Source organism: Dermacentor albipictus, chromosome 2 (assembly GCF_038994185.2).
Source record: "Dermacentor albipictus isolate Rhodes 1998 colony chromosome 2, USDA_Dalb.pri_finalv2, whole genome shotgun sequence".
NCBI lineage: Eukaryota > Metazoa > Arthropoda > Arachnida > Ixodida > Ixodidae > Dermacentor > Dermacentor albipictus.
The window spans coordinates 62,602,817-62,630,002 of NC_091822.1; the positions used below are offsets into that span (position 1 = coordinate 62,602,817).

The window sequence follows — 27,186 nt, forward strand, 5'->3', positions numbered from 1 at the left end:
TGGCGCCGGCGCATACGTCCATCCCCAGACACTTGTCTGTTAACGGTTGTCATATAATACCATAAAACCTGACTTTCTACGCTAAATGTTAATCCTAAATTTTCACATTCATCTCCAGAGATTTCAGCCACACATTGAATATCACGTTGTTTGTTAGCAAGCAACACTATGTCGCCCGTATGAAACAAACATGGATGCTGCTGCTCTACTATGGTGCCCGCCTGCTTTTGTGAGATATTAAACCCGATATCACTTCCTTCTAGCTCCCTTTCCATCAATATCATGAACACCATGAACAGCGGCGGGAATACTGGTCACCCTGTTTCAGTCCTTTGGTGATATTACATTTAACTTCTCTCCTCACCTCTCCCCATTCAACGCAAATGGTATTTGACCCCCCAAATGATGCCCGCCCTATGCCGAGAGACACGTAACCCACGACAGAAAAAATCGTCGGCACGGCAGCCACGTTCAGACACCTTATCTGATCTCCCACCGTCGTACCGGCCCCATTTCGGCCCTTCCGCTGACTCCATATGTCGGACATGTGGCCTCGAGGAGGATTACATGGAACACCTAGCCCTCCACTGTGCCACTTTGTCTCCACGACACACCGACGGCACCGCACTTCCGCCAGCACTTGGATTTAGGAGCGAGAACGGGGTGCGGGAACTGGCCGCGATGGTGTCTAACGCAATTCGCGTAACGAAGGCCAGACTGGCACAGTGGTGGCGTATGACTTGGCAACGGCACAGAATGGCCAACTGTGAGGGGAACAGATCAAATTCAATGTCTAAACGTCAATGTTTGTGCACCAGGTCGGGCTGTGTTCACAAAGGAAGAGGGATCGGTACTCCTCCCCTCTTATATTTCCCCCTTTTTTATCGCCATGTATATATTTTATCCGGCTAGGGCGCTTTAAAGCGGCCTGCCCGTTACAAAGGAATCAGCCACAAATAATTTTATGCTTCATCACTGCTGGCAGATAGCACTATTATCACTATGGAAACAAAAAACTCAGTGCCCTTCTACGCTATGACCAGCGCAGCTGTGTATGTGGGCCCCTTAATGGCGAATTGCATCGCCGCCACGGGTCGGGCAGGTACTACACTATCTTTGGGATCGGCCAACGGATGAGGAGTTTTTTGCTTACGACATGAAAATTTCCTTGGAACGTAGATGTACACAGCTTCGATGTAGTAAGACAATGGAGATTTAAAATGGGAATAAGAAATGAGAAGTGAGTGAGTGAGTGAAAACTTTTGAGTCTTTCAAGAGTTTCGCGCTTACGAGGTCTCCGTCGTCATCTTCTTGGCGCTGGCGACTTGAGACTTCTCTTCAGCAAGGGTGGGCCCCTATTCCAAGGCTCCACTGAGTCGCGCTGCATCGCTCGCGTGCTGCACTAGGGCCCTTTGGGCCGTGAGCTCGCTGCTGGTGAGCCGACTCTCCCATTGCTCCGCACTCGGGTGTTCGTATTTGTGGCATGCTTTGTTGCGTTCGCACTCCCAGGTGATGTGGTAGAGTGTAGGTTTGGCACCGCACCAAGGGCAGGTGGCCCTGTATTGCGTCGAAAACATCTTATTGAGCACGTGTAAGTTGGGGAAGGAGTTTGTCTGTAGTCTGTGCCAGCTGGTCGCTTCCTCCTTTGAGAGGTCTTTGTGTGGTTGCGGATATCTAATTCTAGTTCCTCTATGTAAGTTCAGGGTCTCTGCGTATCCCCCCTCGCAAGCCTGTAGGTGGGTGTCCGGGGCATTCGACCACCCAGCTCGGAACGCTTCGCCTCGAGCTAGACTGTCTGCCCTTTCGTTCTCCACTATGCCTACGTGACCCGGGATCCAGATTAGCTTGTGCCGGAGCTTTTCCTTCTCGGCGGAGGTGGCTCCGCTGAGTATTCTGAGGGCAGTTTTGCTGATTCTGCCTCTCGTGTAGTTCCTGCACACCTCTTTTGAGTCCGTCAGTATGTTGAGAAAGAGAAATCGGCCTGTTCTATAACCTTCCGCTGCCGCCAGCGCTACGGCAATCTCCTCAGCCTCCGCTGTGCCAGCGACCTTTGCCGTGGCATACGTGATCGGGTTTCCTTCCCTATTAACCACTACCGTCGCCGCCACGCGTTCTCTTCCGCGTGGATATACGGCGGCGTCCGTGTATACTGTATTGTCTAGCTGGGCTAGCGTTCTCTCAACATATTCGGCCCTAGCTTTTCGCCTGTTTTTCGTGTGTGTTGGGATCCATATTTTTTTGGCAGTGGTCCCACATTAATGGTTTTCCTAAGGTGGTCCGGTACGTCCGCGTATCTGTCTGTCAGTCCGCTCGTATCCCGACCCAACCTCCTCAGGAGCGCACGTCCCGTAGGGTTGCCTCTGAGTCTCGCGGTTTGCGTACCCAGCAGAGCCTCGGCGAGCTCGCTGAAGGTGTTGCTGATGCCCAGCTGGAGCAACTTCTCGTTCGACGTGTTTCTCGGTAGACGCAGAGCCGTCTTGTACGCCTTCCTGAGGATGGTGTCTGCTTGCTCTCTTTCTGCCTTGGTCGTCACGTGGTACGGCAGGGAGTACGTGACTCGGCTGACAATTAGGCTTTTGACTAGCTTGAGAGTGTCTTCTTTCATTCCGTATCTCTTTTGGGATACCCTATTGATCATACGGTCCACCTGTTCCGCCGCCTTGCTCAGCAGACTAATGGTGTGGCTGCACTTCCGGCTGCCTTGTAGCCACATGCCCAGGATCCTAATCATGTTGTTCTCCGGGATGTTGTGTCCCTCGAGGGTCAGCTCCAGTGTCGCTTGCGTTGTGTGCTTGCCGACCCTGAGGAGCTCCGACTTCTCCGTGGAGCATCGCAGTCCCCTTTCTCTGGCGTAGGTTTCCACGCAGGTCGCCGCTTCCTGCAGTTTTTCTTGCTTCTCTCCGAGGGATCCTTGGGTGACCCAGATTGTGACGTCGTCGGCGTATATCGCGTGCTGGATCCCTCGGATCTCCTTAAGTTTTCTTGCCAGGCCAATCATTGCCACGTTGAAGAGGACGGGCGATTACGGATCCTTGGGGTGTGCCCTTGCACGGCGTGGGGAAGACGTTGCTTCTCAGCTCGCCCAGCCCCACCGTCACCGTTCTGTTGCTCAGGAAGTCCCTGACGTAATCGTGCACTCTCTTCCCGCAGTTGGTGTTGTTGATGCCCTCCATGATGGCTGCGTGGCTCACGTTGTCGAAGGCCCCCTTTATGTCGAGGGCCATGACGACGCTTTCGCCCGTTTCCGGCATCGTCTCGAGCACTTCCTCCTCGAGTTGGAGCAGCACGTCTTGCGTTGAGAGGTTTGCTCTGAAACCGTACATGCTGTCCAGGTACCATCGCTCGTTTTCCAAGTGCGGCTGGATTCTCTTCGTGATCACTTTCTCGTACAGCTTGCCCAGGCACGACGTTAGGGATATCGGCCTGAGATTTTCTATTTGGAGTTTCTTCCCTGGCTTCTGAATCTTTACGACGACGGCGTGTTTCCACTCCGACGGAACTCTTCCTTCTTGCCGGAGCTTGTTGAGGTAGGCCGTCAGTTGGTCGATGGCCTCGTCGCCGACATTTCTGATTAGCGAGTTCCGGATTTTGTCCGCCCCCGCCGCCGTGTTCTTGGTGACCGATCTTATCGCGTCGACGACCTCTTCTCTCATGATGGGTCGGCCCGTGGTAGGGTTTTCTTCGCCTCGGTATTCTTTCTTGTAGCTCTCGACCTGCTCTTTGCCGTAGCATTTGACCCGGACTTCCTCAAGGAGTTGTTTGTCCGTGCCTTCGTACTGGTGGACTAGCCTCTGTATCGACTTGCTGCCTTCGGATTAGTTTTTGCTCGGGTCCATGAGGGCCTTGAGGATCTGCCACGTTCTGGCCGTACTGAGGGTGCCGTTTAGCGAATTGCTAAATTGCTGCCACCCCTGTCTGGCCAGCTGCGTCGCGTACTCCTCCGTTTTTTTGGTGATGTCCGCAATTTTCTTTTTTAGCTTTCTGTTGAGTTTCTGTCTCTTCCACCTCTTCGTGAGCCCGCGTCTCGCCTCCCATAGCCTGAGGAGCCGCTTGTCCACCTCCGGCGTCTGTTCCCTCCTGTCTACTTCCTTCGTGTATAGGTCTTGGATTCGCCTGAGTTGTTGGCTCCACTCTTCCGCCGAAACGATGCCGCCCTCGATCTGCTTGCAGTGCGTTCTAAAGGCGTCCCAGTCCGTCAGCCGAGCCGTGCCAATCTTCCTCCGGACGTTGTCCGCCACCGTGCTGATCCTTATTATCTGATGGTCGCTCCCAAGGTTCTCGAGCAGGTTTTCCCATTCCGCTTGTTTGGCGCCCCTGATAAAGGTTAGATCGGGTCTCGTGTCTGGACTGACGCTATTCCCGTGCCTGGTCGGTTGGTTCTCGTCGGTTAGCAGCTCGCACCCTACGTTCTCTGTCGCCGTGCAGATGCCGCGCCCCTTTTTGTCCTCGTTAGTATAGCCCCATCTCGGACTCTTGGCGTTAAAGTCGCCCGAAATGATTAGAGTATTCTGCCCCGCTAACTTTTTCGCCTCCGCAAATAGCCTAATAAGGTTCCCCTTTGTTTGTCTGGGTGGGCTATATAGATTTACGATGTAGGTGCTCTTGGCTTTTCTTTTCTTTTTGGGAATTATCTCCGTGATTACGTGCTCTATTTGGGTATCCTCTATCTCTTTGTGTGCTATGCCTACTATTTCTTTGCTTATGAGGGTCGCGGTGCTGCCGCTCTCTTGACATGTGTAGCCCCTGAGCGTTGGGGTGCTGTTTGTTTCTTGCAACATGATTACATCTGGTGGGGTTCCTCTGGTGTATATGAATTGCTGTAGGAGGCCCTGCTTGCGCTTGTACCCCCTGCAGTTCCATTGCCAGATTTATAAGTGTTGTTTCCGTTCTGCCATGTCTGATTATTGTTGGTTGCGTTGGGGGTTTCTGCGCCGAACCTACGTTCGTTGTATAGTCTGTCTCTGGCGTCGTTGGTGGTTCTTTGCGTATTCTGATTCTTTACGTAATTTCGGAAACTCTGCATCTGTTGCATTTGACTTTGCATCTGGCTCTGTAGATTCATTATGAGACTTCTGAGGTCGTCAATGGGGTTCCCCTTTTCGTTCTTTTGTTGTGCCAGCTCCATGGTCTGGGGTGGCGGAGAAGGTGTGCTAGACGATGTATAACCTGCCCTCATTTCTTGTTTTTCCCTGATTAAGTCGTTTAGCTGTTTTTTTCATTGTCTCGATTCCTCGCGACCTTGCTCGAGTTCGCGCCTGAGACTTTTGATTTCTTCAATTAGTTGTCTGTCTTGTGTTGTTTGTGTGTTGTTCGAGTGAGGTGCAAAAAGCGATTTGGGACGGCCGTCTCCCCAGCTCACCTTAACTCCTTCGCCGCTCTTCTTTTGCTGCTGTTTCTGCTACAGCTGCTTCTTGTCGGTGTTGCCCAGGGGTGGGTATGACTCGTCCCGGACGGACCCTCGGCTTCGGCTTCGGCTTCGGCTCCTGCCGCGGCTGCGGCTCCGCGTTCCGCTCCGGCCCGGGCCCTGGCTCTCGTCCCGGAACCATCGTGGTCTTCTTCCTCGGCTTCGGCTTCTGCTGCGCCGTAGCTGCTGCTGGGTGCCCCATCGCAGCTCGCTCGCTGACTTGAGGCGCTGTTTACAGTCTCTCGTACCCACCGCGTGGTCGCCGCCGCATAGCAGGCACTTGGGCGTGCACTGGTGCACCTCCTCCGGGTTTCGGCAGCCGCACTGCCTGCAGGTCCTGGTTTCCGGGTTCAAGCAGACGTCCATTCGGTGCCCCTGTTGGCCGCAAGCGTAGCACACCTGCCTCGTTGGCCGATACGGGTAGCACCACATCTCCCCACCGTAGTACAGCACCTGCTTCGGGAGGATGGGTCCGTCGAAGGTGATGACGGCTGTACTGGATCTCCGAAGCATTCTGGCTGCAAGGACCTTCACGCCTTGCGTGCGGACTCTGGGGTTGGTCTTGAGTTCTTCCGGCGAGGTCCCCTGGTCCACGCTGTGGATGACCCCGCGCAACGTGCCTTCCGGAGTCGACACGTGGGCGTTGACGGCGTAGTTCTTGCCCCCGAAGCTCAGGTGCGTGATGCGCCTAATCATGTGGGCCGCCTCTTCATTTTCGGTGCTGCTGCTGATGATATTGGATCCGTTGCGCAGTCAGATGATGAGGTCTCCCGCCTTACATCCTTGCTCGGTGGCAGCAACCACCGCTCGCGCCACCTGGTGCGTCTGCAGGCGTTTAACAGCTAGTCGCCTCGGCCGAAGGACTATCTTCAGGTCGTCTCTGGGGAGCGGCGGCAGTCTCCTCCTCGGCGCTCCTCCTCTCTCTCTCTTCTTCTCTGGCGCAGTTGACGCACCATCTGTGAGCTTCGCCGCGCCTGGGGAATTTTCATTCCCCGACGTTCCCGCCAAAACTAGCTGCTTGTTATCGGTGCGTTGGCATCTTTTCTGCCTTTTTGACTTGGCGATTTCCCAATCTGTGTCGGTTCCGCCATTGTTGCTTACTTGTGAGCTTTATGTTGATGGGGTGCTGCTTCCTAGGGCTTGGTGGCTGCCTGCCGCCGCGTGTCCACCGCGGACTAGCTGCTGCTCGGGAGCCGCCTCGGTGGTGTCTTGGAGGTCTTCCTCCATGTTTTCTTGCGATTCGGCCGAAAATCTTGTCGGGCATGTCGCTGAGGGTCGGTCGTAGATGGGATTGCTTGCTCGGGACAAAATCCAGAATATTGGACCCACCGGCTTGAATTTGGGGTCCTCGTGGTCCTCTTCACTTCCGGCGTCGATCAACCCAGTAGGGTTGAACGGGTCAAAAAGCCCAAAAACTACGGAAAACTAGCACCGGCAGCAATGGCTCGAGCGTAGTCATCTTCTTTCTCAAGAAATGAGAAACAAAAATCTGTACAACACAACGGCAGTGCCTTGCTGTTGGAGGCTCGAGATGTTCGCCTATGGATAAAAACATACTGTAGGAAATATTCGCAAGAAGATGAGACATGTGCCAGCTGCAGCGGCAGCATACACACGAAAAATTCCAGTAGCGAGCACAAAAAAAAATGAGGAGGCTCAGTGCGTCCTCACGAATAAAAGTCAAAGTAGTAAAATAGATAAGAACGTAGTTACCTTGGCCGGCTTTATAGTCTTGACATGGATGCTTTGGCGTAGGCGAAAAATAATGTTGACGGCACAAATTAACCACCACAACGTTTCATCTAATCGGACCTCGCTGCTGGTTTTGTCAACTTGTCTGATAGGGTGTTGATTTGGCTTGTCTCATTGTATGGTCCGCTGTAAGACTTTAGAAAAATCAATGCACCTTTGGGGTCCAATATTTATGGGACCATTAAACCCACAAAGTTCCGCAATTGGAAATCTAAAGAACAACTTTGGAAATGTCAATGCACCTTTTACATCAACAGTTTATGAAAACTTTACACCATTACATTTCGGAATTGACATCCATGCGCTCTGTAGATTCAGCGGCCTCCGCGAGATGCCGCGGCGAGCCCGTTCGCTATCAAAACGCCCTTGAATCTTTGTGCTCGGATGGAGATCTTTGCATTATGTGACTCTCGATGCATGGGCGTTGCCGCGAAATCCAGCCCGAGTTCACAATGTTCGCGGTGAAATGTCTTTTCGAGCGTGAAAAAGACATTCTAGACAAAATTCACAATGATTTCCGGCACCAGGGATTGCTTTGGTGGGTGGTGCATGGACAGCACGAAAACATTTTGGGGGGGGTGGCGGAGGGGGGCTGAAGCCCCATAAGCACCCCCCCCCCCTGGCTACGCCCCTGTTACACAGTACATAAACAGGAAGAGTACATGTGACTAGAAGTTGCATAGGTATAAAATTTTATACTCGGCTTTATTTAGAGCTGAGATACAGGCTGACGTAAACGATCAGGAGATGGAACCAACCTCATTCATTGTTTCTGAGAGCACGCTGTTTTTCTCAAACGAAACTGATGTCTGACAAAGAATATTTAACATTTCGCATACTTAAACCTAACCAATCAACTAAACGCACTTCAAGAAAATCTGAATTCCTGCAAACAATGACAAAGAATGTGCCGAGGTCTCGTTTGTCTAAAGTGTAACTTTGGGTATTTTATGCAACACACACACACACACACACACACACACATATATATATATATATATATATATATATATATATATATATATATATATATATATATATATATATATATGCATATATATGTAAATATATGTATGTGTGTGTGTGTGTGTGTGTGTGTGCAAGACGAGCGGCAAAGCGTGCTTACGTGCAAGGGCAGGCCAGACGGATACGAGAGACTGTCGCAGTGTTTTCCAAAGAAAGCAGTAGTGCTACTAGTTAACGTTATACTCCTACAGATCGCTCGTTGAGGTGCTACATTGGAAAATGAGACCACGTTTTCGGCCTCGCCTAGAAATGCACACTGCTTTTACAGAGCCCGAGCAGAAGTTTATAAATAGGATACCTACAGGTCGGCGTTCAACTAGTTTCGAGCAATGAACAAAGTTAGAGAGGAACCGCTGCAAGAAACATATTACTCGACTATTTTTAAGAACCACTGGTAAACCTGCCTCTCTGCTCAATCTGAACTTACCCTCTATAATTGACCTTTTCATGCTCCCTTCCTTACCACGTAGTAATGAAGAAGGGTACAAAGAATGACAAAAATCTACGACAGGGCTCATCTTACGATTACTGTCGACGCTTATGCGACTAGTATTCGAGCAAAGTAGCGATAAAGTATTCGTCTGGTCACTTTTATTTAATATGTGTCAAGGTCATGCTCAGAGTTTCGTTGGTTCTCTGCTATACTCGACATATCCCAGAATGCGCTCGCGCGCCTAGGTCGGCCGTTAGCATGGTGGCATGACGACGAGTCTATCACGCTGTCACCGTGAAGATGATGAATGACGATGAAGTACTGACGTCGGCGGAACGACAAAAGCGGTATAAAGACCATGGCATGACAACAGTGAGCTGTCGATTCTTAAAATCACGAAGCTTGTAGAACGACGACAGCGTCAGGACGACGCTATGGCAACAGATGCAGGAGCATCTGTCCGACGATGACGCAATGAAAAAGATGTCATGACAACGGCGGCATAATCATGATTGACTGACGGCAGTGTAGCGAAGTGAGGCAGCTGCTGACATTCGGACGCATCAGCTCAGCCGGCAGACCGCGACGAAAGGGAGCGAGCTCCGGCAGAGGCAAGTGCAGATCGGTAGGCATGACGACGACGCAAAGTGGTATTCGAAAAACTAGGATTATTAACTCGGTAATAATTTAATGTTATAGTGTATGCATATTGCAGACAAACAATGTCATGCCGGTCCTCGGCGGCCTGCCTTACCGGCCTGGTCTCCCGTGGTAATGTGGCGTCGCGGTCCGCTGTCTCCTTGCTCAACCCGTACATGCTGAGACCTCTGCTGAAATCGGTTTTTGCAGTGTCCAAGGCAAGCGGACCGTTGGAACGCCCAAGCCTATCCATGAATCCAAGCCTATAAAAATTAATCGTGACTGATGGGCAGAGCCCAGCATGAGCCGACCGCGAGACGTGCGCACACTCGTTCGCATCCGTTTCTGCATCTGGTCAACGTCTGCTGCAAGCGGAAGGATTGCTTCTACGGTGCGCACACAAAGTGACTGTCAGTTAACACTGTGTCGGCCGGGCGAGACTACATGCCCGAGGTGCTGTCGGCGTCATTGCCACGCAATGACTGCAGTGAGCCCGGGCGCTCGTTTTTTTATTTCCACTTCTCGGACAGCCCTCTTTGCCCGGCTCATCCGCATCCAAGACCCAACAGTCTCAAAAACGAAAGAGAGAGCCACAGCATGCTTTCTTTGCGAACCTCCTCCCCACCTCTCCCCATGAGGAAGGGTCCCACTCGTGGTTACAAACGACTTCGAATGTTCGAACAGGAGCGCACTCATAAACATGGGTATGAGAGGGTTTCATGTAAGAAAAATAAAATAGGGGTAAAGAAAAAATGTTAAATGAAATTAAAATATAATAGTAAAAAGCATGTTTAAGCAAATCAGGAAGAGAAAGATTCGGAGCAATCACGAACCACATGGAAATTAAACAGTAAACTTAATTCACTTGCGCTTTAATACAGATCAGTGTCTCTGTCGTAAGCAGCGATGCTACTGAGAAAGTACTTCTTCCAAAATCTTCTGCAGTGGAAGCAAGCTTTGGTCTCGTTTAGCTTTCAGCTTGGCGCATTGAATCACGCGTCTCAAACTCACAGACTTGATCACACGTGGCAAGCCTCCCGTCAGCACGCGAACTGCACTTCCGCAAATCACGACGAGTATCGCGCTCTTTTTTTCTTTTTTTTATATACGTGAACAGACTCGTCGTGCGTGAAAGCGTCACATTTTTTTCGGTTTGGTCCACTAGATTGGGATCTTAACTGGTTGGAGTCGGTGGGTTACTTTCCTGACGTCTTTGATTCCTTGCTGCGTGCCTAGGCCTTTATTTACATGAAGTATGGGCTCAATCTCATCATCATCATCATCATCAGCCTGGTTACGCCCACTGCAGGGCCAAGGCCTCTCCCATATTTCTCCAACAACCCCGGTCATGTACTAATTCTGGCCACGCCGTCCCTGCAAACTTCTTCATCTCATCCGCCCACCTAACTTTCTGCCGCCCCCTGCTACGCTTCCCTTACCTTGGGATCCAGTCCGTAACCCTTAATGACCATCGGTTATCTTCCCTCCTCATTACATGTCCTGCCCATGCCCATTTCTTTTTCTTGATTTCAACTAAGATTTCATTAACTCGCGTTTGTTCCCTGACCCAATCTGCTCTTTTCTTATCCCTTAACGTTACGCCTATCATTCTTCTTTCCATAGCTCGTTGCGTCGTCCTCAATTTGAGTAGTACCCTTTTCGTAAGCCTCCAGGTTTCGGCCCCGTATGTGAGTACTGGTAAGACACAGCTATTATATAGTTTTCACTTGAGGGATAATGGTAACCTGCTGTTTATGATCTGAGAATGCCTGCCAAACGCACCCCAGCCCATTCTTATTCTCCTGATTATTTCCGTCTCGTGATCCGGATCCGCCGTCACTACCTGCCCCAAGTAGGTCTATTCCCTTACGACTTCGAGTGCCTCGCTGCCTATTGTAAATTGCTGTTCTCTTCCGAGACTGTTAAACATTACTTTAGTTTTCTGCAGATTAATTTTCAGACCCACTCTTCTGCGTTGCCTCTCCAGGTCAGTGAGCATGCATTGCAATTGGTCCCCTGAGTTACTAAGCAAGGCAATATCATCAGCGAATCGCAAGTTACTAAGGTACTCTCCATTAACTTTTATCCCCAATTCTTCCCAATCCAGGTCTTTGAATACCTCCTGTAAATATGCTGTGAATAGCATTGGAGAGATCGTATCTCCCTGCCTGACGTCTTTCTTTATTGGGATTTTGTTGCTTGCTTTATGGAGGACTACGGTGGCTGTGGAGCCACTATAGATATCTTTCAGTATTTTTACATACGGCTCGTCTACACCCTGATTCCGTAATGCCTCCATGACTGCTGAGGTTTCGACAGAATCAAACGCTTTCTCGTAATCAATGAAAGCTGTATATAAGGGTTGGTTATATTCCGCAGATTTCTCTATCACCTGATTGATAGTGTGAATATGATCTATTGTTGAGTAGCCTTTACGGAATCCTGCCTGGTCCTTTGGTTGACAGAAGTCTAAGGTGTTCCTGATTCTATTTGCGATTACCTTAGTAAAGAGTTTGTAGGCAACGGACAGTAAGCTGATCGGTCTATAATTTTTCAAGTCTTTGGCGTCACCTTTCTTATGAATTAGGATTATGTTAGCGTTCTTCCAAGATTCCAGTACGCTCGAGGTCATGAGGCATTGCGTATACAGGGTGGCCAGTTTCTCTAGAACAATCTGTTCACCATCCTTCAACAAATCTGCTGTTACCTGATCCTCCCCAGCTGCCTTCCCCTTTTGCATATCTCCCAAGGCTTTCTTTACTTCTTCCGGCGTTACCTTTGGGATTTCGAATTCCTCTAGACTATTTTCCCTTCCATTATCGTCTTGAGTGCCACTGGTACTGTATAAATCTCTATAGAACTCCTCAGCCACTTGAACTATCTCATCCATATTAGTAATGATATTGCCGGCTTTGTCTCTTAACGCATGCATCTGATTCTTGCCGATTCCTAGTTTCTTCTTCACTGTTTTTAGGCTTCCTCCGTTTCTGAGAGCATGTTCAATTCTATCCATATTATACTTCCTTATGTCAGCTGTCTTCCGCCTGTTGATTAACTTCGAAAGTTCTGCTAGTTCTATTCTAGCTGTAGGGTTAGAGGCTTTCATACATTGGCGTTTCTTGATCAGATCTTTCGTCTCCTGCGATAGTTTGCTGGTATCCTGCCTAATGGAGTTACCACCGACTTCTATTGCGCACTCCTTAATGATGCCCACAACATTGTCGTTCATTGTTTCAACACTAAGGTCCTCTTCCTGAGTTAAAGCTGAATACCTGTTCTGTAGCTTGATCTGGAATTCTTCTATTTTCCCTCTTACCGCTAACTCATTAATCGGCTTCTTATGTACTAGTTTCTTCCGTTCCCTCCTCAGGTCTAGGCTAATTCGAGTTCTTACCATCCTGTAGTCACTGCAGCGCACTCTGCCGAGCACGTCCGCATCTTGTATGATGCCAGGGTTAGCGCAGAGTATGAAGTCTATTTCATTTCTAGTCTCGCCGTCCGGGCTCCTCCACGTCCACTTTCGGCTATCCCGCTTGCGGAAGAAGGTATCCATTATCCTCATATTATTCTGTTCCGCAAACTCTGCTAATAACTCTCCCCTGCTATTCCTAGCGCCTATGCCATATTCCCCCACTGCCTTGTCTGCAGCCTGCTTCTTGCCTACCTTGGCATTAAAGTCGCCCATTAGTATAGTGTATTTGGTTTTCACTCTACCCATCGCCGATTCCACGTCTTCATAGAAGCTTTCGACTTCCTGGTCATCATGACTGGATGTAGGGGCGTAGACGTGTACAATCTTCATTTTGTACCTCTTATTAAGTTTCACAAGAAGACCTGCCACCCTCTCGTTAATGCTATAGAATTCCTGTTTGTTACCAGCTATATTCTTATTAATCAGGAATCCGTGCGACACTGGCTAGCTTTCCAGTTGCAAGCTCTCCATTGTGGCAGTCAGAGCAGGAGAGCAAGCGCTTTTTATCATGCGAGAACATCTTTGGCCAAAGACAACGGCGGCGAACTATCCCCCATGTGCGCTTGACGTCGTGGTTGCCCGCCGTAGTGTCGAAATGACACTGCTTTAAAATCTCGGACTTCAAACACTCCGGGACAACGAGTTTCCTACAACCTTCCGGAACGCCTTTCGCCCTCCTTTGCAAAACACCATCGAATAACCGAAAGCTCCATGGCGTCTTTTTAACTTTTTCTTTAATTTTTATTTACATACAAAATGAAGTCCTACCGTCGTCGGCGGCTTGCTTGACTGGCATGGTTTCCCATGGTGAGGTGGCACCGATGGCTGGCGTCTCCTTTATCACCCTGAAAAGACTAGGACCTTCTCCTTAAATTGCATTGTGCAGCATCCAAAGGACACGCGGACCGCTGGGAGAAACAGGCCAATCGTTAATCGACTACTCAGAACAATCAGACGAGCCGACGTGAGGTAATAGGCGCCAGAGTTTAAGCGCCCAGACATTGTCTCGAATAGACGCAGTGAACAAATCAATAAAAACTAAATCAATCAGAACTAACATGACTGAAGGACAGAATCGAGCGTGAACCGATCGCCTCACGTACACACGCTCGTCCCCACCAGTTTCCTGATCCCTCACGTTTGCTGCGGGCATAAGAATTCCCTGGACGTCGCGCACTCATAGTGACTGTCAGTTAGGACTGCTTCGGCAGGCCGAGAGCACATGCCCGAGGTGACATCGCGTTCAGTCGCACGCAAAGGCTCCAGTCGCCAGTGCCGCTCGTCTTCGTGTTTCCCCGTCTTCGACGCAGCTCTCGGCCCGGTTCCTTCGCTTCGATAGAGAGCCAATAGCCACAAAAACAAAAAGCACACCCCGTATACTTTCTTCGGGGCAAAACATGATTGTTGCAGAATGACAAGGAAAAAATGACGTCAATGGATCGACGAAGGCGATTTGACAACTACGGTAGGACCATTGTAAAATGAAGTTACTGAAGCGATAATGATGGTAAAAGGCTGCATAACAATGACTATGTGACGACGATGGCTAATAACGACGACTTGACCAAACTGGGATGTCAAAGTTAGAATTACCGTGGTGAAACGATAACGACTGTTAAACAACGGCGCACTGACGACGATGACGTGAGAAATGTGTGAACACAATGAGATGACGACGGGCCTACGGTATTAACGGCGCCACAACAAACTGTATGAAACCTGTATGACGACGTAGACGCCATGATGATGACGTGAGGACGATTTGATAACGGATGTGGGATAGCGACTGCCTTACGAGAGATGCCTGAGTGACTGTCTGAAAATGACTACGTGGCAATGGCGGCGTAATCGCGATTGATTCACGAAAGTATGACTACAATAGAATGACAAAGAAAGATCGACGTCACTGCAACGATGGACGCGTTATGACGAGTACGGCATGATGACAATGGGAGGACTTTACTGAAGCGATTACGATGGCAAAGCGACCACGTGACGACGACATCATGACGCCTGCATGATGAGAGTTAGATGACTAAACTGCAATGACGACAATGGAACGACCTTCACGGCATCACGGCGGCGCTGTTACAGCGAATGCACGCCGACTGTATGACGACGATGGCGTGAAAACGACGGCATGACAGGGGCCGGCGGACAAAGCAGGACTGACCGCAATGTAACGACCGCGACGACATCACAACCACGAGCACATACTTAGACATAGAAGTTGTGACAAGAGTCTGATCACGAATGTGGAATGACGACGATAGACCAATCACGACGGAGATAGATAGATATATAGATAGGCTCAATACGACTGAAGTAAGCAAAGAAAGCTAATCGCAATAATAAATATATTAAGGTGCTCCAAACGTTGTGCTTTTCAATTGGTTTTATTCCTAATCGAAATATCTTGAGCTTTGAAATTTGGTCTTCACTCGGGCATGAAATTCACTTCAATGTTAAACGCGATAACTCGGCGTGTGAGGTGTGACGACGACGGTATGAGAAGAGTAAGCCCACTAAGCTTGAACTAAGACGATGGAGCGACCACGATGGCATTAACCACCAGCATTTACCTAGCGGTTCAAGCAGGTAGGCAACATAGGGCACTGGGTCAACGAAAGAGGATAGATAGATAGATAGATAGATAGATAGATAGATAGATAGATAGATAGATAGATAGATAGATAGATAGATAGATAGATAGATAGATAGATAGATAGATAGATAGATAGATAGATAGATAGGCTAAACGACTAAAGTACGCTAACACACCTCATCGCGTTAATAAATATGATAACATGCGGTAAATGGCGTCCTTTTCACGTGGCATCACTAACTTTCCAGTTTGCCGACCATCAACACGGGCAGTAACTGGCATGAATGTAAGAAATAACCCGCAGCATTGAAATTTATTCATCACTCGGGCGCGAACTCTACATCAATGTGCAACGTGCTAACAATCGAACGTTTAATGCATTGGATAAGTTCGCACGGCAACAGAACGCTACGCTTTCTGTGAAGTTTGCTTTCATTCGCATCGAGCACCGCTAACGAGCGCTGCGAGAGCCGCAATCGAGCTGCAAGAGAATTCGACAAAAACAAGGTTTTATTCACTGAACTCTGTGTGTGGCAGTTACTGGAGAAATGATACGAATAATTTGGCTCGGGAAGCAGTTCAAACCTGTCAAATATTAGCTTGTTTCAAGCCTTTCGTAAGTGTGCACCAGGTGCCCTTCAGCCAACTGTAGAATATTCAATGGTGCAGGGCAGACGGGCATAGAAAACACACGCTAGGCAACCGGGAATTACAAAGAAAATCTTGATGAAATAAAAAAAATTCCTTTTAAGCACAGCCCAGAAATACATTGGACATTGAACCCGCTGAGGTTGCTCAGTGGCTATGGTGTTGGGCTGCTGAGCACGAGGTCGCGGGATCGAATCCCGGCCACGGCGGCTTCATTTGGATGGCGGCGAAATGCGAAAAGAACCGTGTGCTTAGATTTATATGCAGGTTAAAGAACCCCATGTGGTTGAAATTTCAGGAGTCCTCCACTACGGCGTGCCCTATAATCAGAAAGTTTTCGCACGTAAAACCCCACTATTTTTTTTATTGTCTTCGAAAACACGTTCATGAATACGGATTCGCAAACAAAAATTAAACAAAAGTGCAAACAGCCCGCAAACGCGGTAGATGACGTCAATGTTTTTCGACGTCTGAGACAGGCAGATGGGCACATTGTTGATAACTAAATGTAAAATTTCTAAATACAAAAGAAGTCAGAGAGCTGAAGAACGGGTAATATGAAGAAAGCAAAAACAAAAAGCGCCAAAAACGTACAAAAGAGGCGTCTTGTATTGCGCGCCCGCCATGAAACGTCCAAACAGAACGCGTCAGTATTTTAGAGTGCGTCGTACGCCAGAACAAGGCACGTAGACGAAGTGCCAGATGCACTGCTGAACCCCTCATGGAAAGAGCGCCGTCGCTTTGCAAAAGACGGCGAGCAGATTTCAAGGCATTGCAAGGTCCAGGCGAGAGGTATATTGTCTGACACTGATAAACAAATTGTGTACGTTCACACTTGTGGCGTGGTAAACATCGCGCGTGATTTGGGTACTTTCCAGCCCCCACTTATCGGGTGAAGAATGTGCACTTCTTCTTGGGATTCATTTTTGATCCGTACGGGCATTGAAAAGCCTGCGCAAATGCCTCCGAATTGCTCACAGCCTTGTTGCAGTCCACCATGTGCGGACCCACGCCTCCGGGAAGGCTGCACGTCATGTAGCACAACGTCATGAAGAACACCTGATCGCCCGAGAGATTCCGGGAAATACCCTGCGGACTGTAGTCGTCGCTTTCGCTGATGGAACGCCTGTACGCTGCGTAGGCCACTTCGAGCGCGGGAATCTCAGGAAAGACGCTGGTCCTGGAGCCGGGTCGGGTCTGATAGGTGGGGGAGTCGACGACGGGAGCCTCCTCTGCAGTCGCCAGGCAGCCGTCCCGCTATTCGAAGGCTCGAGAAGCGGCGCTGTAAAGAAGAGTACTGTAATCTTTGATGGTTAAAACAAAACGGAGGTGCGGCGTTAATAGCGCACTATGTGAGACAGGACATTTTAGATTGCAGTTGTGATTCTTAAGTAAGCACTTTCGCATCCGTTTAGCGGAAAAAAATTCTGGTAAAAAACATCCACTTTTGAATATTGTGGACGCAGTTATGCGCTTTCAGATAACTTCTACAATGTGAATTTCGTATAGTGCTTGGGTGGCTTCACTCTGTAAACATTTCCCAGCTATTGCAAAATGCAGTCGGGCGTACTTGAGAGCATATCGCGATATCAAGGTTCTTCAGTCATATATCAGTTCACAAACTAGCTCTTCCAGTTCTATTATCAGAATACGCGAACATCCGTCTATTATTACAGGCACAATTTCTTCGCACAATTACCTACAAAGGCTAGCTTAGTTCAAACAACCGTGTTATGGCCAACGATGGCGCATCTCCATAAGCTGTAACTTGGCGAAGTAGCAAAAATAATGTGTTGATTATGTTTATCATATTAGGAAAGTAGTCTATCTGCGTTGTTCTGGAATAACCTGTCATGTAAAAGTGAAAATCATCACATTCGCGAAACTATGCTAAAAAAGCTTACTGGGACAAAAAGGAGTCGCCGAAAGTGCCGTTTGGATACCACCGCAGTCCCTGTTTGTCCATGGATGCGACGAGATTCAGCGCCATGGAGAAGCCGAGTCCTCCGTAGAACATAGCTTTGGTCCCGTCAGGGTAGTACAGGGGCGGAGCAATGGCACCCACAGCTACCTTCACTGCGGCATTTGCAGCATCGTATAAGAGGTACGGCAGTTCGTAGTTGACCGCGTAGCTCAAGACGTCAATATCGGCACTCGCACGGTACGTATCAGCGGCAGACCGACTTGATTGCATCCAATATTCTGCAAACGGCAATTCGGCGCTGGGAAAAGCCGCGTACATGCGGTCGAGTGCCTCGTTCTTCAGGAAATGCTCCGGGGGCCACAGCTGCAGGCGCGTCGAAGCCAGCTTCATAGAGGCAAGTTGTCGGTTCTCAGCATCCAGCCAGTCTGTGGCGTTGACCAAAGCGCTGGCGATTGCAACCAGGTGGTCGAAGTTTGCAGAGATGACGGTGCGTTCCTGTCTTGAGAAACGCGACACAGAGGTCAGAGCAACCACCAGGAGTCGGTAGGCGGTCTCGACAAAACGTTCGCAGAAGTATGGCCGGTAAAGTATGATGCCTTGGTCGTACCGGTACTTCAGCAGCTGCAAATCCACTGCCGGTGCCAGGAGCTGCACGCAAGACCACGCAATCAGGGACAGCAGCTGGGTGTCCGTGTACGAGGCCATCACGGCCGCCATGGTCTGGAAGAAGTTTTTGTCGGCTATGAGAACCTGGTCGTTGGATTCCATCTCAGGCTGAAGCTCCAACTGCTTCAATGCCCGTAGCCACTGCTTCGAGTCCAGATGCGGAGTGTAGAATCTAATCTTGGCGATTGGCACCAGTAGTTGTTGGACTCCAAGTGGACGCATGGCGAATAGGAGTCTTCTAAAGACGTCCCCTTCCAACAGCATGGTTGTCTCTATGAGCGTCTGGTTTATCGTCGCGTCCTTGTCATACCTTCCCTTGAGGATGTAGAAGAACGCAGCCCAGTACTTGGCGTATCCGCCAGTATTTTTGATCGTGAGATGATGCTGGTACATTAGCGGTACAAGTGGGCCTGGATTTAAAGTCAAACGCCAATTTGGTGCGGGTCCCAAGCGCAGTAGTCTCAATTGAAAGAAGAGTGAAACCTGCCACTTGAACGCGAGCGTTATCAATACATCGAGGGCACTGGTCTCACTTAGCTCTGGCTCTTCCGGCCACGACAGTTTACACTCCTTTAGGAACTTCCAGAAGATATCCACGTTCGAGCCGTACTGTTTACTGTCGCCCATGCATGTGGCGTACATGACTAGCGGCTTGTGGCCAACCCGAATTGTTTTGGCGCCTTCTCTAAGAATATTTCCGAACAGTGGGAACCAAGATTTCCGTACGTCATCCATGGCTGAGTTAGAGTGCTCAAGGTACCCCTTTGGTGGGGACCAAGCGGAACAGACGTAAGCCCCGAAGTTTTGGCAGGGATCGAGGCTGCTATTTAGTTTATCGGAAAGGCGCCAGGCGTGATCGAGGCAATCTTTGGTCTTGCAGTACGGCTTTGTCGGAGCAGTTTCTTGCTCTCGTCTGTACAGGATGACGACGGCGGTTGTCACGGTTGTCACTATGAAAATTAAGATGGCCATGAGGAGGATTTGCTGCTTTGTGATGGTGATCCCTGCTACTCTGACCACTATCCTTGAACCGCGCTGCCCCTGTAAAATCAAGCACGGAAGAAATATCTCACTCAATTCTGATACCAAAATTACGTGCTGAGAAAAACTGAGGGCGCGTGTATGTTACCAGAAAGAAGGCACATGCGCTTTTCAATTTATTGTTTGCTTTCTTTACGTGAATATTCCTACACCGGCCGTTAGGGCATGAAGGAAATCCGAGAAACATTGATAATGACGCAGGCCAGAGGGCGTTCTCAGTTTTCATTATGTAGATTTGCGTGCTTTTACTAAGGAACCATAGCATGTGTTATATTATAAAATACGCTGGCGAGGTTACCCATGAAAACCGGGCTTATGCGTTGACACTACTTGGTATTTTTAGCTCGCTATTCGTCTCCCCTGTGACAGAATTGCGTGCCGCTATGGTGAAGAGGCTTGTCGTGCAAGGATGTATAGGCCAGAATTACAGTGCTTGCATGCGGCAGCGGTATCTTGACAGCGATTTCTGGAACGAGCCAGCGAACGCAGCCATAGCGCTGAGCCTCTCCTTGTCGTATGCTTGCAGCCATTGTTTGCTCGACTCAACTGTCGCGTCAGCCAACCAGCAGTAGCTGTGCTGTTCGCGGTGGCATAATGGAGACTGGGGTCAAGATTGAGGTGCACGACATGCACCACATGCACGACATGCTTGATTATGCACTCCCAACTTCGTGCACTGCCAGGTAGTGCGTCGCACGCGCTCTGGTGCTTTTCACACAACCATCCTCGATCGGAGGTATTTATGAGGCACCGGATTGAGAAAAAAAACACATTTTGTTACTGCGAGCCCCGCTGCCCTCCAACTGAAAGGAGCAGTCGGTATACTAGTCCTCGCAATTATGACACCGACCGCTGAAGTTCCACAGTGTGGAGCGAAGTCCGAATAAAATTAGGCTGTCTAGCGATTTCAGTGCTCGAAAACATTTTCAGTGGTCCTTCGGTACATAGGTGCCTCAAAGAATAAACATCGACGGATCCCGTGGACTGTGCTAATCGGTATAAGCAAGGCTTTGTATGCGGCTTACTGATTTATTTATTTATTTATTTATTTATTTATTTATTTATTTATTTATTTCATTACCCTCAGGGCCCGAGGGCATTACACGGCATTGCTTTGATTAACGATAATTAGCGGTGATGTTGGCGGCGAGTGCGTAAGTTCTTCAGTGTTTAGACCAATACCGGAGTGGGGAGTTGATGTCGTACGTCACCCTGCGTTCGGCGCTGCTGTTTGTCTGCGTTTTCCACAAAATACAAAGGGAGACGTGTTTGCTTAATACGCAAACACGTGCATGAGAGGCCTGATCATTATCAATGCTTCACGCGGCACATCGCGTCGTGGCAGAATTGTTAAATGGTATTATAGAGCTGCGCGTAGTTAAAATAATACAATTGCATGTATGCATTGTATACATAGATTCTGCGTCTGCACCACGTTTCGCTGCGTAGCGAAGACGCTCCTGATACGCACGACCATTCCTTCGGGCCTGGGTGTCCTCGACGCTGAGTGCATGCTTTGCAGCCATTTTGCTGGCGCATGTTTACCTGCTCCTTCTGCATTCCTGACGAGCATGCTGTCGAGACGCTGAAGACGCCAGCTCCGATGGCTCTCTTCAGGTTATGGGCTATTGTAATGTTTACACTATCATAGCACAGCACGCGACCTCCACTGCTCAGCGCCTGCATTTCTGTCGCACAGGAAAGCAGGCACAGCACGTGCCATACGCACAAACTGTTGAACGCTACCGCAGCGGTGCCATTCGGGATTCGCAGAGGCTAGTGCCATCTGGTAGTATTGCAAGAAACCTAGTGGCACACACGGCAAGACCATCACAGGAACGCCCGGAAAATCGCGAGAAGAGGTAAAGAAAGGTTAGCTTTCAAAAGAGAAAAAAAAATGAACGTGATGGCGAGACAAGGCCTCGGGTAATGTAGGGAGCTGTAGCAATACCGACATACTTCGTTGATTCTTAACGTCTGCGTCCCCTCCGCCGCGGGTCGGCCCGGCATTGCCTTATTGTGGGGCTTTTTTTTTTCTACGCGGGGACATGGTAGTGGGGAAAGTAGCCCTTGACAGCTTCGCTGTAAAAGTTAATTAATTCGCGTCCCCAAATGTTGCAGACAACGTCGTCTGTTGGCTTCTTTTTCGTCATTTTGCTTCCCACATCTTATAAGTTGTCGGAAAGCGTAACCCCCTAATCTAGCTGGTGGCGGTAAGTACGTTTACAAAGGCTGTCACCACCATAAAACAGAGCTTGCATCTAGGTTCCGTTGGCATGCGCGGAGGCTAGTGCCATCTGGTAGCGTTGCAAGAAACCCAGCGGCACGCGCGGCAAGATCACAGCAGCAGCGCCCGAAAAGTCGTGAGAAGGGGCAGAAAAAAGCTTCGCTTTGAAAAATACATCGCTGTATTCGCAACTTAGTGACTCCCATGATACGTCGCACATTGCTAAGACTAGATCTTGCACCTTTTCGATTGCCAGAGGTCGCACACTGACAGCTGACCCTGTGCCGTACGGCGTGGACGCGGAAAAGAAACAGCTCACTCACGTGTTCCGAGTCCCTGATCGTAGACTTGCTTCCTGGTCGCCTGGCCCGCTGCTCTGCAATGCGTTCTGCGCTCAACGTCTTCAGACCTTGAATGAAGGACGAGAACGATGGCTCGCGCTGGGACCCCGAGTCTTGAGGCGACGATTTTCCCGAGTGTCCGCTTCGCGAGGCCGCGTCGATGGGCACCGCCAGAGTGACGGTAGAGCCGGAGCGTGTCCTCGCCTTAACCCTACCAGGCGGTAGCTTTGAACTGCGGACTTCGGCCGTCAGGGTTGCCTCGACTGCTTCCTTGTTCGATGTGGAAGATGTCACATGTTCTGTGATCGACAGATAGCCAGCAGCAGACTCTAGTGCCGGTGTCGGCTGCGAGGTGTGGCGTTCTCCTGCAGGAGGCTGGACATCGCCTTCGGCGACTGCTCGAGCTTGTTTTGGACGCCCGTCGGTGGCTCCTGGTTCGACCGAAAAAGTTGATTCAGTCGTAGAAGCGATGCCCCGTTTGCGCATGCCATGTTCGGTGCTAGCGGTCTGTTGTTCCTGAGGTCTGGTGATGTCGGGTGTAGTGGCTTGGACGCCATCGTAAAACGACAGACTTCGCTTACTTTTAGGAGGTTCGTTCATAGGAATTTCGGCGACTGATCCGGTGGCGGCGGTCGCGCCTCTTGCTTGAGCTGAATCGAACTGGGCGTCCGCGGTAGCCTTTTGAGTGGGAACGCTCGGACGCTGGCGCGTCCCTTCAAGCTCGCCAGAGGAATTGGAGCTCCGAGAAAATTCGCGTCCTCTAGAGCTTGCGGAGTTACTTCGAGGGCGACGACGCCTCTTGCTCTTATCGGCTTGATGCTGAGAGCTCGGAAGCATCGCTCAGATTCTTGCTGTGGTCGCAAATCGCAGGGCCCAGGATATGCAATCAGAAATGCCGTTGCCCTTCTTCTTCTTCTGCTATAGCTCGCAACAAGCCCGTGACATTCAGATAGGACCAATGGGGCTGGTTTTCGCAGGTCACGCTAGCACCGCCTGGATTCTAATGGCAATTCCACTGATACCAGAAAAATGACCACTTACTAATACTATATGATGTTTTCAATGTTATTCACTTATAATATCAATTTAGAAACGACATGCGAAATCTGAATAACTTATAGTTGGGAAATTGAAATGTGTGTCGAAAGTCGAATGACGCATGTGAGGAGTACCGTACGACAGACGACTGACGCCGGCGTCGTCTGCTGCTGCTAGCGCTGTTGCACTGCTCGCTTGCTTTGGGTATATATATATATATTATATTCTTATTGATGACTCAGAATTAGCTTCTTCCACATTTACCCTTGAAGGTTGGCACTGCTTCATAGGCCGAGTGAAAAAACGACACGGATCACATCAACTTGCTGCAAATAAAGAGCTTTATTATAACAGCATCGATGTTTGCATGATCTAAAATACACGTGAATAGTGTGCCAGAAGATATGCAGGTGCATAACATGCCTTTATGTTTTATGTGAAACGTACACAACGACTACGTACAGTCTCGGCACAGTTCTCTGGTAAACACAAGCTGTCCGCCGCTGAATGAAGAAATACATCCCATCCCAAAGAGCCGTCACAGGCTAGTATTTTACTAAAGTTCCTCCACTTTTGTTGCTGAAGATGTCACACCACGTCGTTCACAATATCCAACGATTTGCATTTCGATTTCTGCATAAATACGTAGCTTTCAAAAGGGCGAATTCCGTCGCGGCTGTCCGTGTTCTGTTCTCACGATATAAAACTTTTCGGCGTTTCAGGTGAATTTGCTACAAACAGCTTAAATTTAAAAGAGCAATGTTTATTGTACGTGCTGTCACAAATAAAATTTCACCTGATATCAATAGATGAGTTTATATCAATCGATCATGATAACTATCAAACCGGTGATAGAGAAATGTGCGGAATAAACCAACACTTATATATATATATATATATATATATATATATATATATATATATATATATATATATATATAATTTCATTGTTTACGTGAAAGCCTATCATTCAGTCGAAACCTCAGCAGTCATGGAGGCATTGCGGAATCAGGGTGTAGACGAGCCGTACTTAAAATTACTGAAGCCTATCTATAGCGGTTCCACAGCCACCGCAGTCTTCTATAAAGAAAGCAACAAAATCCCAATAACGAAAGGCGTCAGACAGGCAGAGACGATCCCTCTAATGCTATTCACAGCGTGTTTACAGGAGGTATTCAGAGACCTGGATTGAGAAGAATTGGGAATAAGAGTTAAATGAGACTACCTTAGTAACTTGCGATTCGCTGATGATATTGCCTTGCTTAGTAACTCAGGGGACAAATTGCACTGCATGCTCACTAGCCTGGAGAAGCAAAGCAGAAGGGTGGGTCTAAAAATTAATCTGAAGAAAACTAAAGTAATGTTCAACAGTCTGGGAAGAGAACAGCAGTTTACGATAGGTAGCGAAGCGCTGGAAGTGGTAAGGGAATACAGCAGGTTGCCATTATCCCTCAAGAGAAAAGTGTATAACACCTGTGTCTTAGAGGACTCACGTACGGGGCAGAAACCTGGAGGCATAGGAAAAGGGTTCTACTTAAATTGAGGACTACGCAATGAGCTATGGAAAGAAGAATGATGGAGGAACTTTAAGGGATAAGAAAAGAGCAGATTGGGTGAGGGAACGAACGCGAGGTAATGAGGAGAGCACGTTGTTGGGCGAGTCGGTCGTACATACTTAAAGAAGGGAATTGCGCTAAAAAAAGACACGGACGAGTAAGGACATGGACGGGCGCAAACTCGCTACTGATTTTATTCAGAAAGAACACAAATATATATACCTTGATTCTTATTGCCTAATCATTGCCTAAGCGCACATGCCAAGAACGTTTTCTCTTTCTTATACAAATTGATACTAGAATCGCTTACGCAATCATCACCTGACTTATCAATGTAAAAAGCTTCTGCGAGTTCACGTGCTACCTGGTTACGACTGCGCCTTAAGATTTTGGTTCTAGCCAGCAAAGGCTGGCATGCTTTATCAGGCGTAGCCAAAGGGCATGCGCCGCAATGTAAGGGCAAATTTGACCCTGTTTCGTTAACCATAGAAAGCTTAAGTTCCCTTAGTCGTTCATTTATACAACGGCCCGTCTGGCCAATGTAAACTTTTCCACATGTCAGGGGAATTTCATACACAGCCCCGACCGAACACCTGACAAACTGGGTGGCGTCACGTTTCGTGCAGTCTCGCACGCATTCCTCGCCGGAGACAATCCGGGGGCACAAAGAGGCCAACTTGCGCGGGGCAGAAAATACCACCGGCACACCGTAGCGATTGGCAACATTCTTTAGGTTGTGGGACACCCTATGAATATAGGGTAGAACCGCCGGTCTGGTCTTCAGTTGACCGCCACCATCTTGAGGTGTTCTAGGTTTCAAACTTTGCAGAAGCTTCTCTGCCACTGCAGCCACGACGGAAACGGGAAAACCAGCCTTCTGTAACCTGCCAATGTGATTGCTGAGGCTGTCCTTTACCAGGTGAACACATGATTTCTGCAGGGCTTCCTTCAGGCACAGCATAACAATGGCGCGTTTTACCGTCTTAGAATGAGCGGACTCAAAAGGCAACAGGTCTTTCCGGGCTCGTGGTGAGTACATCTAACATGTGTGATCAGGTGTTAAAGTGATGTTAATATCTAAAAACTGCAATCTATCTTGTTCAGGTAATTCGTGGGTGAAGGTTAGACCCCTCCCGTGTCGTTTAAAGACAGATAAGGTCTCTTGCACGGTAACCGTGTGCGTCAAACCGGGTTGCTTCTTAAAAATCACCAAATAATCGTCCACGTATCTAAAAACTCTCAGAACCATCTTGTCGTCCAAATAACACACCAGATCACGATCGATGCTGGCCAGGAAAATGTTAGCCAGTACCGGTGCCACACAAGACCCGATGCAAATGCCCTGACGTTGAACATGAATATGGTTGTCAAAAGTTACAAAAGTGGACTCAAGATAAAATTCTAGTAGCTTCATGAAATTGTCCACGGTTAGGCCGCTAGTATTCTGAAAATCTACTACACCATTTTCGTCGATGCAAGACCTAACTGCACAAAATAGGTCATCATGCGGTATAGAAAAGAACAGGTTTTCTATGTCAAAAGAGACAGCGTAACCTACAGATGAGGAACCCTGTAGGAAAGAGACCACATCACCTGAATTCTTCACAACAAAAGGGTCTTGTATAACTAAATTCCTTAAACACTTTTGGAGAAAAGAGCTAATCTTTCGTTGCCACGTATCCTTTTCACTACAATACACCGGAACGGCTTGTCATCTTTGTGCGTCTTCACGGTAAAAAACAGCTCTAGGCTATTGCGCTCCGTTGTATAAATGAACCACTAAGGGAACATAAGCTTTCTATGGTTAACGAAAAAGGGTCAAATTTGCCCTTACACTGCGGCGCATGCCCTTTGGCTACGCCTGATAAAGCATGCCAGCCTTTGCTGGCTAGAACCAAAATCTTAAGGCGCAGTCGTAACCACGTAGCACGTGAACTCGCAGAAGCTTTTTACATTGATAAGTCAGGTGATGATTGCGTAAGCGATCCTAGTGTCAATTTGTATAAGAAAGAGAGAACGTTCTTGGCATGTGCGCTTAGGCAATGATTAGGCAATAAGAATCTAGGTATATATATTTGTGTTCTTTCTGAATAAAATCAGTCGCGAGTTTGCGCCCATCCATGTCCTTACTCGTCCGTGTGTTTTTTTAGCGATATTCCCTTCTCAGTTGAAATCAAGAAAAAGAAATGGGCACGGGCAGGACATGTAATGAGGACATAACATAACTGATGGTCATTAAGGGTTACGGACTGGATTCCAAGGGAAGGGAAGCGTATCAAGGGGCGGCAGAAAGTTAGGGTGGGCGGTTGACACTAATAAGTTTGCAAGGAGGACATGACCACATTTAGTACATGACCGGGGTAGTTGGAGAAGCATGGGAGAGGCATTTGCTCTGCAGTGGGCGTAACCAGGCT

General features: G+C 48.7%; 2 protein-coding genes across 3 annotated transcripts in view; one reads left to right on the top strand and one right to left on the bottom strand.

Moving 5' to 3' along the window:
- Positions 1-27,186, top strand: part of LOC135908983 (phosphate-regulating neutral endopeptidase PHEX-like) — a 49,154-nt gene that overhangs the window by 21,168 nt on the left and 800 nt on the right. The window lies entirely within an intron of this gene.
- Positions 16,431-23,203, bottom strand: LOC135909039 (membrane metallo-endopeptidase-like 1). Of its 2 annotated transcripts, none has more exons than XM_065440894.1 (3): positions 22,161-23,203; positions 17,884-19,610; positions 16,431-17,261 (listed from the first exon to the last, which is right to left on the bottom strand). In XM_065440894.1, exons 1-3 carry the CDS (start codon positions 23,013-23,015, stop codon positions 17,237-17,239), a joined length of 2,607 nt encoding a protein of 868 aa, XP_065296966.1. In that variant the 5' UTR covers positions 23,016-23,203; the 3' UTR covers positions 16,431-17,236. The 2 variants fall into 2 exon arrangements, with proteins under 2 accessions (XP_065296966.1, XP_070388992.1); XM_070532891.1 differs by having other exon boundaries at positions 16,431-17,276.

Coding starts and splice junctions, on each gene's coding strand:
- LOC135909039 (XM_070532891.1), bottom strand. CDS start 23,015: ATGCTTCCGAGCTCTCAGCATCAAGCCGATAAGAGCAAGAGGCGTCGT. Junction 19,611..22,160: donor CGATCAGGGACTCGGAACAC/GTGAGTGAGCTG, acceptor TTGATTTTACAG/GGGCAGCGCGGTTCAAGGAT. Junction 17,277..17,883: donor GGCGACTCCTTTTTGTCCCA/GTAAGCTTTTTT, acceptor CAAAGATTACAG/TACTCTTCTTTACAGCGCCG.